Genomic DNA, 15,988 nt, shown 5'->3' on the forward strand with positions numbered 1-15,988 from the left:
GCATTGTAGTAAATGTGGAAAAAAAGGAAGAGAAAAAGAATATTTAAATCACCCATAAGATGACCGCCAAATAATAACCATTTTAGATTAAGCCTCATCATTTTGGTACCATCTTCTCCTGTTACTTTTTAACTAAATATTTCTTTTACACCGTTGAAATTATGTAATACTTTTAACTATCCTCTCCATTAGTTATGAGTTCATGTCATGAGATCATCTTTGTTATAAGAATTTTCAGGGCTGAATTTCATCCCATATTATGGATAGATCATAATTTGTTCTAAGCATTCCCCCCACTCCCCTTTTTAAGGACATTTAGGGTCATTTCCAAATTTCTTGCTCTTCTAAAATAATCATGAACATTCTTAAAATTCTCTCTGTGTATCTCTGATTATTTCCTCAGGATAAGCTCCTAGAATTTAAGGCATTAAAGATATATTGTCAAATTACCTTTCAGAAATGCTATTCTGGGTCCCATCCTTTTGCAAGATATGAAGATGCCTATTTACTCTGTTCTAATCATTCTGACTTTTGTAATTTTTAATTATCTTTTCCAGCTCGATGGGTAAAAGTGTTATCTCATAGTTTTACATTCATTCATTTGACCATTTATGAAGTTATATACTTTTTCACAGGTTGATGGCCATAAGTATTTCTTCCTTGAGTTATCTGTTTACTGTCTTTGTCTCTTCTTAAAATTGACATTATCATCTTTTTCTTATGTTTTTATGTAGTAACTCCAATTTGTGACTTGCTTCTTACATTTTTGTAATGACAGTTTTAACTTATAGACATTTAGCATATTTATGAAGTCAAACTCTCAATCTTGTCCTTTTTGGCTTCTTTTCTTGCATTTATATACTGAAGGCATTTCTCAGTCCTAAAATCAGGTAACTAAATATTCACCTTTGGTTTTCCTAATTGTTTTGTGGCTCACTTTTATTTTTCTGTTGAACTTTTTTAATTCATCCACAATGTATCCTGATACTGTTGAGCTTTCTTTGTGTCTGCTGGGAGAATCATTCACGGTCCCAGGCAACTCTATGGCTGCTGTTATTCAGGAGTGTACTATGTGGTGTCCCCTCTGTAATATGCACCTACAATTTGAATGTCAGGCCTTGTGATTTTAGATTTAAGTTTACATTTGAAATCACTGTTTTGATCAGTCCATAGCATTTTTGTTCTGTTTTGTTTTACTTTTTATTACAGAAAATTTCAAACATGCACAAGAGTATGGTAGAGTGAAACTAAAATATCCATCACCCGGCACAACATTTATTGATTTAAGAACATCCTTATGCCATCTATGCCCTTACCCAGTCCTTCCACTGGATTTTTTATAGAGCAGATCACAGATATCATATTATTTCATTCACTGATATTTCAGAACATATCTCTTTTTAAATATAACTACAATTCCATTATCAAATCTAAAAAGTTTAATATGAGCTCTTTAAACTCGTCAAAAACCCAGTCAGTGTTCAAATTTCCTCCAGTCTTTTATTTTCTCAAAATCTGTGTTCATTCTTTCATTGATTGACTGACTGATATTAAAGTTTGTTTCTTTTCAAATTAGGATTCAAATAAGGTCCTCCCATTGGATGAGTTCCTTGCTCTCTGGAATGACAATATGTTCTAGGCCTTGTTTGTACCCTTCCTGCCCAAGATCTGGAATCAGCCATTTCTCTAAGTTGTGCTGGGAGGTGGTGTTCCAAGACAGTCTGGAATGCTTATTGTGATTATTTTGAGACTTTTTCAGTGGACAGAGCTACTTCAAATTTAGGACTACAAGGAAATATATATGTGGAAATATGAATACTCATCATTCAAATTCATGACTACAAGGTTTTCACTTAACCAGTACATCTATATCTCCTCTTTTTCACACTGAGAAAACTGGTTCTCATGGGTATAAAAGATGATACCTTAAAATTTTCCATAACTACTCATTTTATTTATCTCACAACACACACATAGGACAGTCTCATAATAATAGTATTAATACTATCATGATGCATAAGATTATTGAAGACACTTGTGTCTGCCAGGCATCCTGAAAAAACCTGGTTAACTTCTAGGGCTGTTCTTTTTTTCAATTTTTTTTTTTTTTTTACTGTGCAAAACACTCATAACATAAAATTTATCGTCTTATCCATTTATAGTGTACATTCAGTGGTATTAATTACATTCATAATGTTGTGCAACCATCATCACCATCCATCTTCATAACTCTTCATTTGTAAAACTGAAACTCTACATGCATTAAACAATAACTCCCCATGCTCACCCCCAGCCCCTGGTGGCTACCATTCTACTTTCTGTCTCCGTGATTTTGACTATTCTCAGTATCTCATGTAAGTGGAATCGTATAGCGTTTGTCTTTTTGTGACTGGCTTACTTCATTTAGCATAATATCCTTAAGGTTCATGCATGTTGTAACATATTGCAGAATTTCCTTCCTATTTAAGGCTATGTATATACCATGTTTTGCTCTTTCATCCTTCTTTTGATGAACAATTGGGTTGCTTCCACATTTTAGCTATTGTGAATAAAGCTCTTATGAACATAGGTGTGCAAACATCTCTTTGGGACCCTGCTTTTGATTCTTTTAGGTCTATACCTAGAAGTGGAATTGCTGGATCATATGGTAATATGTACAGTATACAAAGGTTCTAATTTCTCTACATCCTCACCAGTACTTGTTTCTGTTTTTTCGATAGTAGCCATTCTAATGGATGTGAGGTGATATCTCATTTTGGTTTTGATTTGCGTTTCCCTAATGATTAGTGACACTGAACATTTTTTTCATGTGCTGACTGGCCATTCATATATCTTCTTTAGAGAAATGTCTGTTCAAGCCCTTGTTTTTGAATCAGGTTGTTTGTTTTTCTGTTGTTATATTTTTGGTGTCCTCTATATATTCTGGATATTAATTTTTTATCAGATACATGATTTGCAAATATTTTCCCCATTGTGTGGGTTGCCTTTTTACTTCATTGATAGTGTCCTGGACGCACAAAATTTTTAAGTTATTATGAAGTCCAATTTATCTATTTTTCCTTTTGCCTTTGTGTCATATCCAAGAGATCACTGCCAAATCCAGTGTTGTGAAGCTTTTGTTCTATGTTTTCTTCTGAGAGTTTTATTGTTCTAGATCTTACGTTTATGTCTCTTGATCCATTTTGAGTTAATTTTTTTTTTTTTGCGGTACGCGGGCCTCTCACTGTTGTGGCCTCTCCCGTTGCGGAGCACAGGCTCCGGATGCGCAGGCTCAGCGGCCATGGCTCACGGGCCCAGCCACTCCGCGGCACGTGCGATCTTCCCGGACCGGGGCACGAACCCGTGTCCCCTGCATCGGCAGGCGGACTCTCAACCACTGCGCCACCAGGGAAGCCCGAGTTAATTTTTTTATATGATGTTAGGCACTGATTCAGCTTCATTCTTTTGCATGTTGATATCCAGTTTTCCTAGCACCATTTGTTGAAAAGACTGTCCTAGGGCTGTATATTTTTGGTCCATACTGGTGGTGTAAATTCAAACCACACACCCTCATCAAGGCAGGCTTGGATGCACAAATTATCAGGGAAGACTGGGTTTTTACCCATAGTACAGACTGAGACAGTGTTCTGGTTGTCTTCCATTGCCAACAGACAGGTTTGGTTGGTTTTCTTCTTCACCCTTTAATGGCAGCACTTGGAGAGCTCCAGATTCACACAGGGTCCTTGGCCTAACCCCACTGCCTTCTCCCCATGACCCCCTTGTAGTTATTAAATCCCAAGATTCTTGTTTTTACAGAGATTAGCAAATGCCGTTAGGCCAGCCATGGCTTCAGGACTAATTTACTACTCTTTCTTTTTGATCTCTCTTGATTTTCAGACGATGGAGATGTACCTTACTTTTGTGCAAGTTCAGCTATTTCTTTTTTTTTTTTAACATCTTTAGTGGAGTATAATTGCTTTACATTGTTGTGTTAGCTTCTGCTGTATAACAAAGTGAATCAGCTGTACGTATACATCTATACCCATATCCCCTCCCTCTTGCGTCTCCCTCGCACCCTCCCTATCCCACCCCTCTAGGTGGTCACAAAGCACCTGATCTCCCTGTGCTATGTGGCTGTTTCCCACTAGCTATCTGTTTTACATTTGGTAGTGTATATTTGTCAATGCCACTCTCTCACTTCGTCCCAGCTTACCCTTCCCCCTCCCCGTGTCCTCAAGTCCATTCTATTTGTCTGCGTCTTTATTCCTGTCCTGGCCCTCAGTTCTTCAGAACTGTTTTTTTTTTTTTAGATTCCATATATGTATGTGTTAGCATACGGTATTTGTTTTTCTCTTTCTGACTTACTTCACTCTGTATGACAGACTCTAGGTCCATCCACCTCACTACACATAACTGAATTTCGTTTCTTTTTATGTCAGCTATGTCTTTTAAAGGAATTCTGTTCCATTTTATCCCACATTTCTAGATGTTTTACGACTCCCCCAACCCCAATTTCCAGAAATGAAAATCTTACTTCATTTTTCTATTCTTTCTTCCTTCCGCAGAAGTAAAAACATTTAAAGCTCTCTAATTTTTTTTTCTTTTTCTGAGAATGGCTCTGGACAGATTTTTTTGAAATTTTACTAGTAGTGATATATGCATTCACATATTTAGGAGAATTTTAATTGTCACTTTGTAGGATTTTTTGTTTAAATTTTTGTTACTAATTTCTATTTTTGTTTCATTGTGGTTTGATTTATACAACTTGAAATATATTCGGTTTTTGTAAAGATTCTGTGGTTGTTTGCAAAGAATTTGTAATCTTTGTTTATATTATAAAAAGAGAAATGTAACTGATAAAAGTAACATTTTTCCATTCTTCCTTAATTTAAACCCTATTTCCTTTCAGCCCTCCCCCAGAGTCTCTTTCTGCTTCCCATTGGAATTTTAGGAATTGTTGATAGAAATGTAATATAACTTTAAAACTATTTCTGAAAATTCAGAACTTGTTTCCAAAAACCCATTAATGATAATTAGCTCTCATCTTCTCCATATACTTAGGTGGCCAAGACATCTTTCTGACAGAAGAACAGAAGAAATACTATAATGCAATGAAAAAATTAGGATCCAAAAAACCTCAAAGGCCCATCCCAAGGCCTCTGGTGAGAGCAGTTGATTGATTCTAAACACATAGATGCATTAAGTGGTTATGAGGAACTCATATCTGTAGTGCCATTCTCCTTTAATTTTTAAATTTATAGACTTTACCTAAGAAGTCAGTATGAACCCAGGTACACTGATGTATGGCTCAAGTCCTTCGGAAGATTAGACATTCAAATTCAATAGTAAGAGCTTGGGCAACAACTTTAATTTACCTTTTAGTGAGCACACAATAGCTGCTTAGTATATACTCATTGCAATGATGTGAATTTAGCAGTTAGTTTTAATTTACTCTTGGCCAGTTGAAAATGTATTTATAATATCTTTTACCAACTTTTTCTGGTATGAAGTTGAGGTCATGCATACTCACTTCCACTTCACAAGTATTTATGATAAACTTTCTATGTCAGGAACGAGCACACTTTTTCTGTAAAAGGTCAGACAGTAAATATTTTAAGCTTTGCAGGCCATGTGGTCTCTGCTGCTACTACTCAGCTTTGATGTTGTAGCACAAAAGCAGCCGTCGGTGATATAGAACAAATGTGCTTGGCTGTGTTCCAGTATAACTTGATTTATAAACACCAACATTTGAATTTCATATAATTTTCGTGTGTCAAAATTTTATTCTTCTGTGTTTTTCTCCCAAAAGTCATCCTGAGTAAAACCCATTCTGAGCTCACGGGCTACACTAAAACAAGTGATGGGCCATATTTGGCCTGTGGGCCATATTTTGCTGAATCCTGCCTTACAAGATACTAACAGGACTGCTCTGTGCTTACAGTCTAATTGAGGAGCTGGAATTTGAGAGCATTAGATTATAAAGTAATACAACAGGCACAGTTGGTAGCTCTGACAAGTGAGTTTGAAGGCTTTCAAGACAGGGAGGCTCCGTGGGGCCGAAAAGTCTGGGAAAGCAGTATGGAAGAGGGGCTTGATATCTGATACATGTAGAGGATTTGGAGATTTTCATTCAAACATGAGACCACAAATTATCAAAGGTATGTTTAATTTCCTGCTATTCCCAGCAATCGAACAGAGTAAAGTGTGATCTCAGTAGTTATTTGTTGAATAAAAGAGCATGTTTTCGGGCATACACAAAATCCATCCCACTAGAATTAAACATTTGTGTTGCACTAAAAATGTCTACAAATGTCAGGGCCAAGTGTTTAGAATTTATACAATGAAGAATTTTTACAAAAGGGTTAATGATAAAATTATCAATATATTTGGGAAATTTTCATCTGATGACAGTATGTGGAACTTCATTTTACCTAAGTCAGATCTAGCTTTTAAGTACCAAACTCACTTTCTAGTACTAATTTCACTTTGAAGTTCTTATTTGAACTTGAGCCAACAAAAAAGACAGACAATTTTTATTTATATGTGCACGCTATGCAACAACCGACTCAGTACCAGTTGGTCCCAGATTTGGAATTAACTAAAAGACTCTTGAGACACATATTTACCAGTTTACTTCATGAAGGATATGAAGCCAGCAGTGCAGCACACAGCCGAACAGAAGTTGCAGTGGCATGGATGCAGCTTCTAGGCCTCTCCACTGTACTGGACATGCTAGGATGCGAGAGATGAGCTTGAAGTGGGCATGGACAGCTTTAACGAAGGGAAGCTGCCACCTCCATTCCTTAACCATCTTTTATAACTTGTTTGTTACATGGCTTATCGGGGAGTAGGTGCTATCCCAAAGCCCTTCCTGCATGGCTCACCAATCGAGATTTCACAATGAGTGATTCCGACAGCCATGTACAACTCACCAGTTAATGCCGAACATTTATGTTAACCTCTGTATTCCAGAGAGCAGTTCTGCATGAGATAAACCCAAAAGCATATCCCCTGGTGTCCCTGAGTTTGAGCTAAGACTTCAAATCAGCTGTTAGCCCTTAACTCACAACTTTACCTCCCCACAGATTTTTTTTTAATCTCTAAAGTCTACATATTATCTTTTGGCCTTTGGAACAAAGGAATAGCAATTGCATAGAGGGGAAAATACAGCTGTTTTAACCTGAGGAGTGATGGATATTCTTTCTAGCAGTAAGAGCAAGAAATCTGGAATCATTTCTGATTCTACCTGAGGTACCGCCACAAGGTAGCTTCATTACTGGGGTTAAAAATTATCCTGAGATATAGGAGTCCCTGTACATCTTAAAATTACATAGAATGTGTTTTGATCATCTACCACATTTGGTAGCTTATACTTTTAATCTCCATTTTCTAAATATTAGGGTTGAACTGTAAGGCCAATTCTTACCGTTCCTTACATTTATTCTCAGCCTTCGTTCTGCTTCCCTGGAGAGCACCCTTAAAAGTATCTTTTCTCCAGTCCTTTCTGACTTCCCGGATGCATTCTCACATAGGAAATGCATTTGACATTCAAGTTTCTTCTCCAGACTCCTTGATAAAAACTTTAGGGCTCCTGGAGCAAAGTTTGAAAGACACAAACTTACAGGTAGTATCTTACCACTGCCGTCCCGACCCTCTTTCTTCTCATTGCCCTTGCTCTCCCTGAGTGATATCATTCATTCTCTTGGTTTTAGTTCATATCAGTACTGGTGCTGTTGTACTCCACATCTGCATTACAGCTCTCTGCCTGAGCTCCAGACCAATACCTCTACCTGCCCATGTCCCTTGGATGCCCCACTGGCACCTCAAACTCCATGTGCTCAGGACACATTCATCATCTTCCCCCAGAACTCCTCATCCCCTGTTCTCTGGTTGTTTGAATGCTCCACCAAGCAGAAATTATAGCCTCAGCCTTAACTTTCCCATAACCTACTCCATTCAAACATTCTCTGACTCCTGCTGCTTCTACTTCCATATTAGTTCTTAAACCTAAATGCTCGTGTCTTTCTCCACTGTTACCACCACAGACCAACATCATCTCTTGCCTGGATTACCTTAACAGATGCCAGGGGTTATAAAGATGAATTCTTAGGGGGTCTATGAGGTTTCTAAATAGAATACTATATGTATACTTTGATTAGATGATATGTAATATGAAATAATCTAATATATACATATAATGTAAAACAACCAGTGTATAGCCAAGTATGCCGTACAATATCAGTGTCTGAGTTTGTGTTTAAGAAAAGTTTCCACTTAAGTAAAGAACAAAGTGGTGCGTTATAGATGTTAAATTAAAGAAAATAGTGGAATAATTGAGTCATTTCACTGCACATGGTAGATTAGACATGCAAACTTGAGTTAGAACCTGTACCAGAGCAATCAGCACATTTTTACTTTGGAGCAGGCCATCCATGTACAAACCAATATGCAAGTTTACCATCAGTAATAACGTGAAATAATCAGTTTTTCTGTTTCCATTTTTAGTAATCGTTGGATCAGAATCCCATTTATCTAGCCTTATCTTTAAGTGAACAAGAATTAGAAAATTGGCATTCAAGAATTGCTTGAATACAGAGTTTTGGTTAAGTATAAGGTCTGATTATTCTGAACTGACAAATGGAGGCTTGGAGATGTTAATTCTCTTTTGTCCAACATAATTATGTGAGCAAGTATTCTCTGCATTAGAATTATTGAAGTCAAAATACAGAAGCAGGTGAAATACAGAGACCAAACTTCATTTTTTATGATTAAATCCAACATGAGTTATTTTATTTCAGCAAAAACAAATCATCCACCACATCAAAGTTATGTTGTTACTAAAAATTTAATTAATTTACTTATTTGGTTTCAAAATGGAATTAAAGCTATAAGCCTACAACTTAAAATCAGTTACCTAATTAAGTTTAATGAAATTAAATGAAAAAATATCTATAGAAGAATTTCTTGCCCTTTAAAAAAGGTCTGTGCATTTTCCAAGAAACTGCTTTAATTGTAAGAGAGGACAAATGCTGCTGTATGTGCCTTTTAATGTATATGATTTCATTCCTACAACTCAAAATGATCTATGATTCCTTTTTTTTTTTTTTTTTCCTCAGAACAAATGCCAGGGTCTTGTTTTTGACCTAGTTACACACCAGGTCTTTGACATCATCATCATCATCCTCATTTTCCTCAACATGGTTAGCATGATGGCTGAATCATATGGCCAGTCCAGAGCCATGGAACTCTTCCTTGAGCGTCTCAACCTGGCCTTTGTGGCCGTCTTTACAACTGAGTGTCTCATCAAAATCTTTGCTTTGAGGCAATACTACTTCACCAGTGGCTGGAATTTATTTGATTGTGTGATCGTGGTCATTTCTATTGTTAGTAAGTAAAATTGGCAGCCAGAGGGGCTTTAATCTAAGAGCCAGAAGTAAACTTATAAATCTTATTATTTGGAATTATGTCCAGAGCATCCACAAAGCAGAAAATTAAGCTTAATGTGATTTCTGAAAAAATAGACAGATGAACTAATGCCATTCTCTTTGGGGAGTTGCTAGGAGATACAGAGTAATTTCCATTCCCTTCACTATCTACACAATTGAAATAGAGTTAAATAATTATGTGGATAATTTATTCAACAGAGGTAGACAAAATTAAGATGACTTAAAAGTTTTTGTGGGGCTACCTGCTTTATCCAGGGAGTTGAGTCAAAGTTCTACCTTTCTTGTGCAACTAAAGAGCATTTCTTGTTTTAAGGATTTGGCATTTAGTTTCCATGTTTTTCCCTAGTTCAAAATCCATGTTGATGTCAGATCACAATTACTGTGCACCCGTGACATTGCCAGGCCTTCCCGTACCTCCTCCTTATACAGGGCCTCCATGGCCCAGCCTAGATGGGGCTTGCAAGAGTGTGTCATAAGGACAAGTAATGCTTTATCTGTATTCTGTATCTCATGTTAACTTAAACCACAGTGGGAACTACACTTGTCTCAACTGCTCGGATCCCATTCACCAACCAGTCTCACTCTATAATCAGCATATTTTTCTTAACCACAGGCAGAAATTAACTATAAAATTTATGGAAGAAGAATAGGGAAAAAAGAGGGTTATTGTCATACACCTTTTTATAAAACATACACACACACACACACATCAACTTTGAAATTAAATTCTTCATGACTAAGCTATAAGATTTCACTCTGGATTTTTGAAGTCTGCTTTTAACTAAACTGATAATTTGACTTTTTATAATTGTGTAAAACTGCCCAGGGGCTCTTCTCATAGTTCAAAGAGCAATGAAGACAATGAAAAGTGATTTCACAAGTGGAAGTTTTTGTGCTATCTCAGAAAGGATGCATTAAACAGATATGCTGGATCAAAATATTTTGGTTCCTATCACCACAGCAGCAATGCAGATGTTTCAGAGACCAAGAAAATGAATGGTACAGTTCATAGTCTGTTCTGGTTTCTAAGCCATAAAGTTTATGTAGATAAGGTTTAGTAATAGATCTTTCCACATGGTTACGGTTACATAGACTGTTAATCATTATTAGTCAATTCCAAGCATTATTAGTCATTTCCTGGTGAAATCGACAGCAGCAGCAAAGTTAGAAAATGATGACGGGGTGAGTCTGGGGCAGCCCTGTGAGCACTTAAAGGGCTCTTCCTCCAATATGCAGAGAGCAGCTCATTCATTTCACTCTTTACTGACCTTCTTGCAGGCAGTGCCAGGCACTGTAGAGTTCATGGAAATATCTCTGACTTCTGTCCTATGAACAACTGCTAAGCGATTGCAGCTACACTGCATAGCACTGTATAGCATCTTGTTCCAATGGATGAGAAGGTCCACACATTGAGCCAAGTCCTACTCACCAATGTGGGCAGTATTTTCTATGTTTTTGCCAGTTGATCTGCCATCCAATCCTTAGCCTCTACATTTTCTCACGCTCTCCCCTGAGCTTTTAGAGAAATACAAAATGAGTGTGAGTCGAAGTTATTCTCTCTATGGAGTTTACAATCCAATTGAGGTATTAAGACCTACCACCTTAAGGGATCAGAAAAAGAGAAATTGATTGAACCCCAAATCACATGGTACACAAAAGAACTGAGCTCAGAGGAAAGACAGATTACTCTGGGCTTGATTACTCAAAGAAATATTCATGGAGGAGGTGGGCCTTAAAGGAGGGACCTCCTCCAGTTGCTGCTGAATTGGTTTGTAGTCAATTCCACATCTCACCGGAGTTGCCTGCCCAATTAGCATATGAATTAAACTTCCTTGATACAATCAGGCAGTCAGTGAAGTATATCACCAACTAGTTCTCTTTAGTCATTAGGTGATGGCAGGTAGTGTTGGCCACCCATCACCCCTAATGACCTTAGAGGATCCCCAAGCAAGAACCAGGCCATGTCTTATACAAGGCAAGCATGTTCCAGCCATTCTATAATATTTGGGCCAAAATGTGAGTTGTTTTAAATTCTTGTATCACTTGATTGCAGAGCAGGCAATGAGAAAACAGGGTGACATTTTAGGCCAAATATTTAGCAGTCTGCAGAAACCTTTGCTTGAGATGCTATTTCTGGTGTATCTACAACATCAGAGAAACTGTCTCCAATTTAGTCCCTTAAGCTTTTTGAATTAGGTCTTCCAGAAGAACTTGGAATGAGCATACTGACAGAGATGAAAGATCCATGGCAGCTTTAGCCCAAAAATGAACATCCCAACACCACCCTCTTTCTCCAGCCCTGTCCTCGCCTGTAGCAGGCTGTGTTCAAATTCCTCTATGATAAGAACCTGTTTGTTTAAGAAGTTTTGGGCTGGGATCGTACAACTTCCACTGTTAACTTAGGCTCAAGCTGACCTTCAGTAGCAGAAATTTCTCCTTGCATTCTAATCTAAATAACTCCATCCGTAGTTTTCCATTCTATATATACAATAAATATGGAAAACTTATATTTGTTACCCCATGAATAACTTTAAATGCCCAACATGGATAATGCACTTCAAGTGCATACGATAACTAATAAAATAACCTGTCATAAACAGCATTTTATTTCTTTTCCTTGGGGGTCTTCAGTATTTTAGATGTCCTATCCCATCTAAAGTCCCATCTAAAACTGTACGAACCTTGGAAATTATTCTCCAACTTAAGGCACAGATATATATTTTCCCTGATATAGGTAAAAAAATCTTAATTTTGTACATAAATTAAGAAGTAATGATAGAAAGTTGCTTCCGCTCAGATTCAAGGCAGCAGAGAGAAGCTATGTCAGTCAGTCTGCCTGCTGGAAATTGATTGACCCTTCTCCTTCTCTTAAGGTACAATTGTTTCTGCCTTGAAAACCCAGGCACACATTCCTTTCCCTCCAACATTCTTCAGAATTGTCCGCTTGGCTCGGATTGGCCGAATCCTGAGACTTGTTCAGGCAGCACGAGGAATCAGAACTCTCCTTTTCGCGCTAATGATGTCTCTTCCCTCTCTATTCAATATTGGCCTTCTACTCTTTCTGGTTATGTTTATTTATGCCATTTTTGGTATGAACTGTTTTTGCAAAGTGAAGGAAGAGTCTGGAATTGATGACATATTCAACTTCAAAACTTTCAAAGGCAGCATGCTCTGCCTCTTCCAGATAACCACGTCGGCAGGCTGGGATGCCCTCCTCAGCCCCATGTTGCAATCAAAAGACTCATGTAACCCCAAGTCAGAGAACTGTTACCTCTCTGCCATAGCCATAACCTACTTCGTCAGTTATATCATCATCTCCTTTCTCATCGTGGTCAACATGTATATTGCTGTGATTTTAGAAAACTTCAATATAGCCACTGAAGAAAGTGAGGACCCTTTGGGTGAAGACGACTTTGAAATATTCTACGAAGTCTGGGAAAAGTTTGACCCGGAAGCAACACAATTTATCAAATATTCTGCTCTTTCTGACTTTGCTGATGCCCTTCCTGAGCCTCTCCGTGTGGCAAAGCCAAATAAATACCAATTTTTAGTCATGGACTTGCCCATGGTGAGCGGAGATCGCCTTCATTGCCTGGATATCCTGTTCGCTTTCACTGCTAGGGTACTTGGTGAGTCCAGTGGCCTGGATAGCATGAAAGCAGTGATGGAGGAGAAGTTCATGGAAGCCAACCCTTTCAAGAAGTTATATGAACCCATAGTCACCACCACCAAGAGGAAGGAAGAGGAAAGATGTGCTGCTGTAATTCAAAAGGCCTTTCGAAAGTACATGATGAAGACCAAGTGTACCTTGGAAGACAGGCCTCATTCACCCCTCCAGACACTCTGCAATGGAGACTTGTCCAGCTCTGGGGTGGCCGAGGGCAAGGTCCACTACGACTGAGCCCCTCACCTCCACCCCTACCTCACAGCCTCAGAGCCTTGCCTCCAGCCTCTGAGCTCCAAGGGGTCCACAGCTCAGTGTGCGAACAAGCAGTGGACTCACTGAATTAGCCATTCCATTTTTCTTTTTCTGGCTAAAAGAAATGGTGTTTCTGAGTTCACTTCAAATGGTTCTTATAGAGATATAAGATAAGGCTGCCCGACTATAACCACCGGTACTGTTTTAACCAGGAAAAAGACACTAGAATGGACTGTAGAGCAGGGGTCTCCAACCCCTGGGCTGCAGACCACACTACCGATCCGTGGCCTGTCAGAAACTGGGCCGCACAGCAAGAGGTGAGCAGAGGGTGAGCCAGCAAGATTTCATCTGCCGCTCCACATCACTCGCGTTCCGCCCGAACCACCCTTCCGCAACCCCGTCTGTGGAAATACTGTCTTCTGCAAAATTGGTCCCTGGTGCCAGAAAGGTTGGGGACCGCTGCTGTAGGGGACACTAATGTGAGGATTGAAGCACAGTTCAAATTATATCAAAAGAAACTAATAAGAAACAGAAAACATTAACATTTTAAATTGTGTTTTTCCAAATGTTCTTAAGTACAGTATCCAACACCTTTGTTTGATGTTTTCCCCAATAAAATATATGGCTTATCACACATAACTCTTCTGCATGCTAAGTGAAAATTCAAAACCTGCCAATAAATACTTATTGCAGATTTTTTTTTAACCAGCATTAAACTTTTGGGGTTTATTTCAAACCTAAAAGCATGGTCATGACTTGTCAGTTACCACCGTATCTTTCACCAGCTGCAATCTCTGTTATATATTTCCAGGGAAAAAATAAATAAATGAGACTTTCAGTTTGCATTTCATTCAGACACTACACTAAAAATCCTCTTGTTTGGTGGCTGTGTGAGTAGTGGTTTAAATGTGGTACTTTGCTTGGAATTAAAGGCAGGAGCCAGTGGTGTGCTGATAAGTGTATAACAGTTGCTCTTCAGGAAAAAAAAGCCATGATTTGTAGCATTTACTGATTTCTGTGGTGAATACTCCCATCATGACTGATTTCAAGCTACCAACATGTTTCTGAACGTAGAGTTGGGAAGAGACGTCCACAATCAGTTCTCGCGAGCTGCCCGGAGCTGGCTCAGCACACCACTGGCTGGAACCAGTAAGACAGTCTCACTTACCTCTGGTTAAAATATCTGCAATGCGCAACTTGGATGGAGAGAGCAACCCCTTAACAACACCTGGACCCCAGGGCAGGGGAGCCATAAGACATACTGGTTAGCCCGTGACCTCAGTCATTTGATGAGCCCTACATTCAGTTCTGGCTGAATGTCTGCATCAAACACAGCCCAGAGAACAACCAGGTCGATCAGAAGGGCCTGGCCCCAGGAGTAGCCCAGGACCTCCCTAAAAACTGGAGATGCCCAGAGGCCAAACAAGACATTAGCTGGACTGGGGACAAAGAACTACACTGTGATAATCTAGGCTTGGAGGAGAACCCTGCAGAAATAGTCCTGGAATCCTGTATCTCAGACAGACTGGAGGAGTTGATGTGTCTGTAAGCAGCCTGGAGTCTGAGGCCTGAGCCTCTGCCCTGCCCTTCACTGTCCAGTGGAGGTAAGGCCAATGCCAGATACTGTGGTGCACGGAGGGGGTGCTTATTTACAATGTGCACAAGATCTAACCATGACTCAATGTATTCGTGTCCAGGGCCTGAGTTTTGTAGGCAGCCTTGTGCTCTGGAGCGTTGGCAAAAAGTAGTAATATCATTATCTAATTATTATCAATATCTAATTTTTACTTAGCATTTGCTGTGTGTCAGGCACTGGCTAAGTGTTTGCCACGCATAATCTCATCTGTACCTCACAATAGCCCAGTGAGTGTGCTGTCACTCAGCAGGTGGAGCCTGAGCCTCTGTGCCATGCTGAGGCAGGGGAATGGCCAGAACAAGGGCACTTTTGAGACAGGGCCACAGGGCTCCCATATAGGGCTGCAAGAGCCTTGTGGAAATCACCAGTTCTAAAGTCATGGCCAGTTCTGCTTGAGGCCCTGGGGATTACCTGTGTCTTCCCTAAAAGATGCCTCCGATTATGAACTCTGGGTGTTTTATGGATCCCTACCAAGTCTTCTGGAAAAGATGGCTGGCCCTGATTCTACTAGGGATATCCCCTGGCTGGAGGTAAGGGAGGGTCTGGAAGGACATGGTCTTGTCTATTCCAGATTACAATTTAGGGGCTTGAATATAATCTGTTCTGTGCAATAGCTTCTGCCCTTCTCACACACACCTGTCCACCCCTACATGGTCCCCTTTCGCCAGTGCTGGATTCCTGGAGCCAGCTTCTGGGGAGAGCACAGGATCCCTCCCTCTGGCTTCTGCAAGAGGCTGAGCCATGCTTCCTTCACTAGATGGCAGCAAATGCCCAACATGTTCTTTTCTGAAAGCTGCACAGCATCTCTCTGTATGAGCCTAGAGCTCAAAGAGCCAGAGGGCTAAAGGTGGAGAAGAGAGCCAAGGCAAGGAAGTGTTTAATTACCTTGGATGGGTGCTAGAGAACTCACACTCCCCAGAGACAGCTCTCACTGTGCAAGGAGCCAGGATACTCCCGAGAGGCAGAGATGTTGGTCTGAGCTCTGTCCTCCTGGGGCCGTGCTGAATG

The 15,988-nt window shown here is 39.5% G+C and overlaps 1 protein-coding gene across 1 annotated transcript in view; it reads left to right on the forward strand.

Moving 5' to 3' along the window:
* SCN11A (sodium voltage-gated channel alpha subunit 11) overlaps nucleotides 1-15,988 on the forward strand; it is an 86,034-nt gene that overhangs the window by 64,504 nt on the left and 5,542 nt on the right. The window contains exons 26-28 of the mRNA XM_079933140.1: nucleotides 5,041-5,141; nucleotides 9,096-9,366; nucleotides 12,299-14,948. Of these exons, the coding sequence (XP_079789266.1) occupies nucleotides 5,041-5,141; nucleotides 9,096-9,366; nucleotides 12,299-13,326 (1,400 nt within the window). The 3' untranslated portion in view covers nucleotides 13,327-14,948. The remainder of the gene's footprint in view (nucleotides 1-5,040; nucleotides 5,142-9,095; nucleotides 9,367-12,298; nucleotides 14,949-15,988) is intronic.

The sequence above is a fragment of the Stenella coeruleoalba genome (assembly GCF_951394435.1).
Source record: "Stenella coeruleoalba genome assembly, chromosome: 10".
NCBI lineage: Eukaryota > Metazoa > Chordata > Mammalia > Artiodactyla > Delphinidae > Stenella > Stenella coeruleoalba.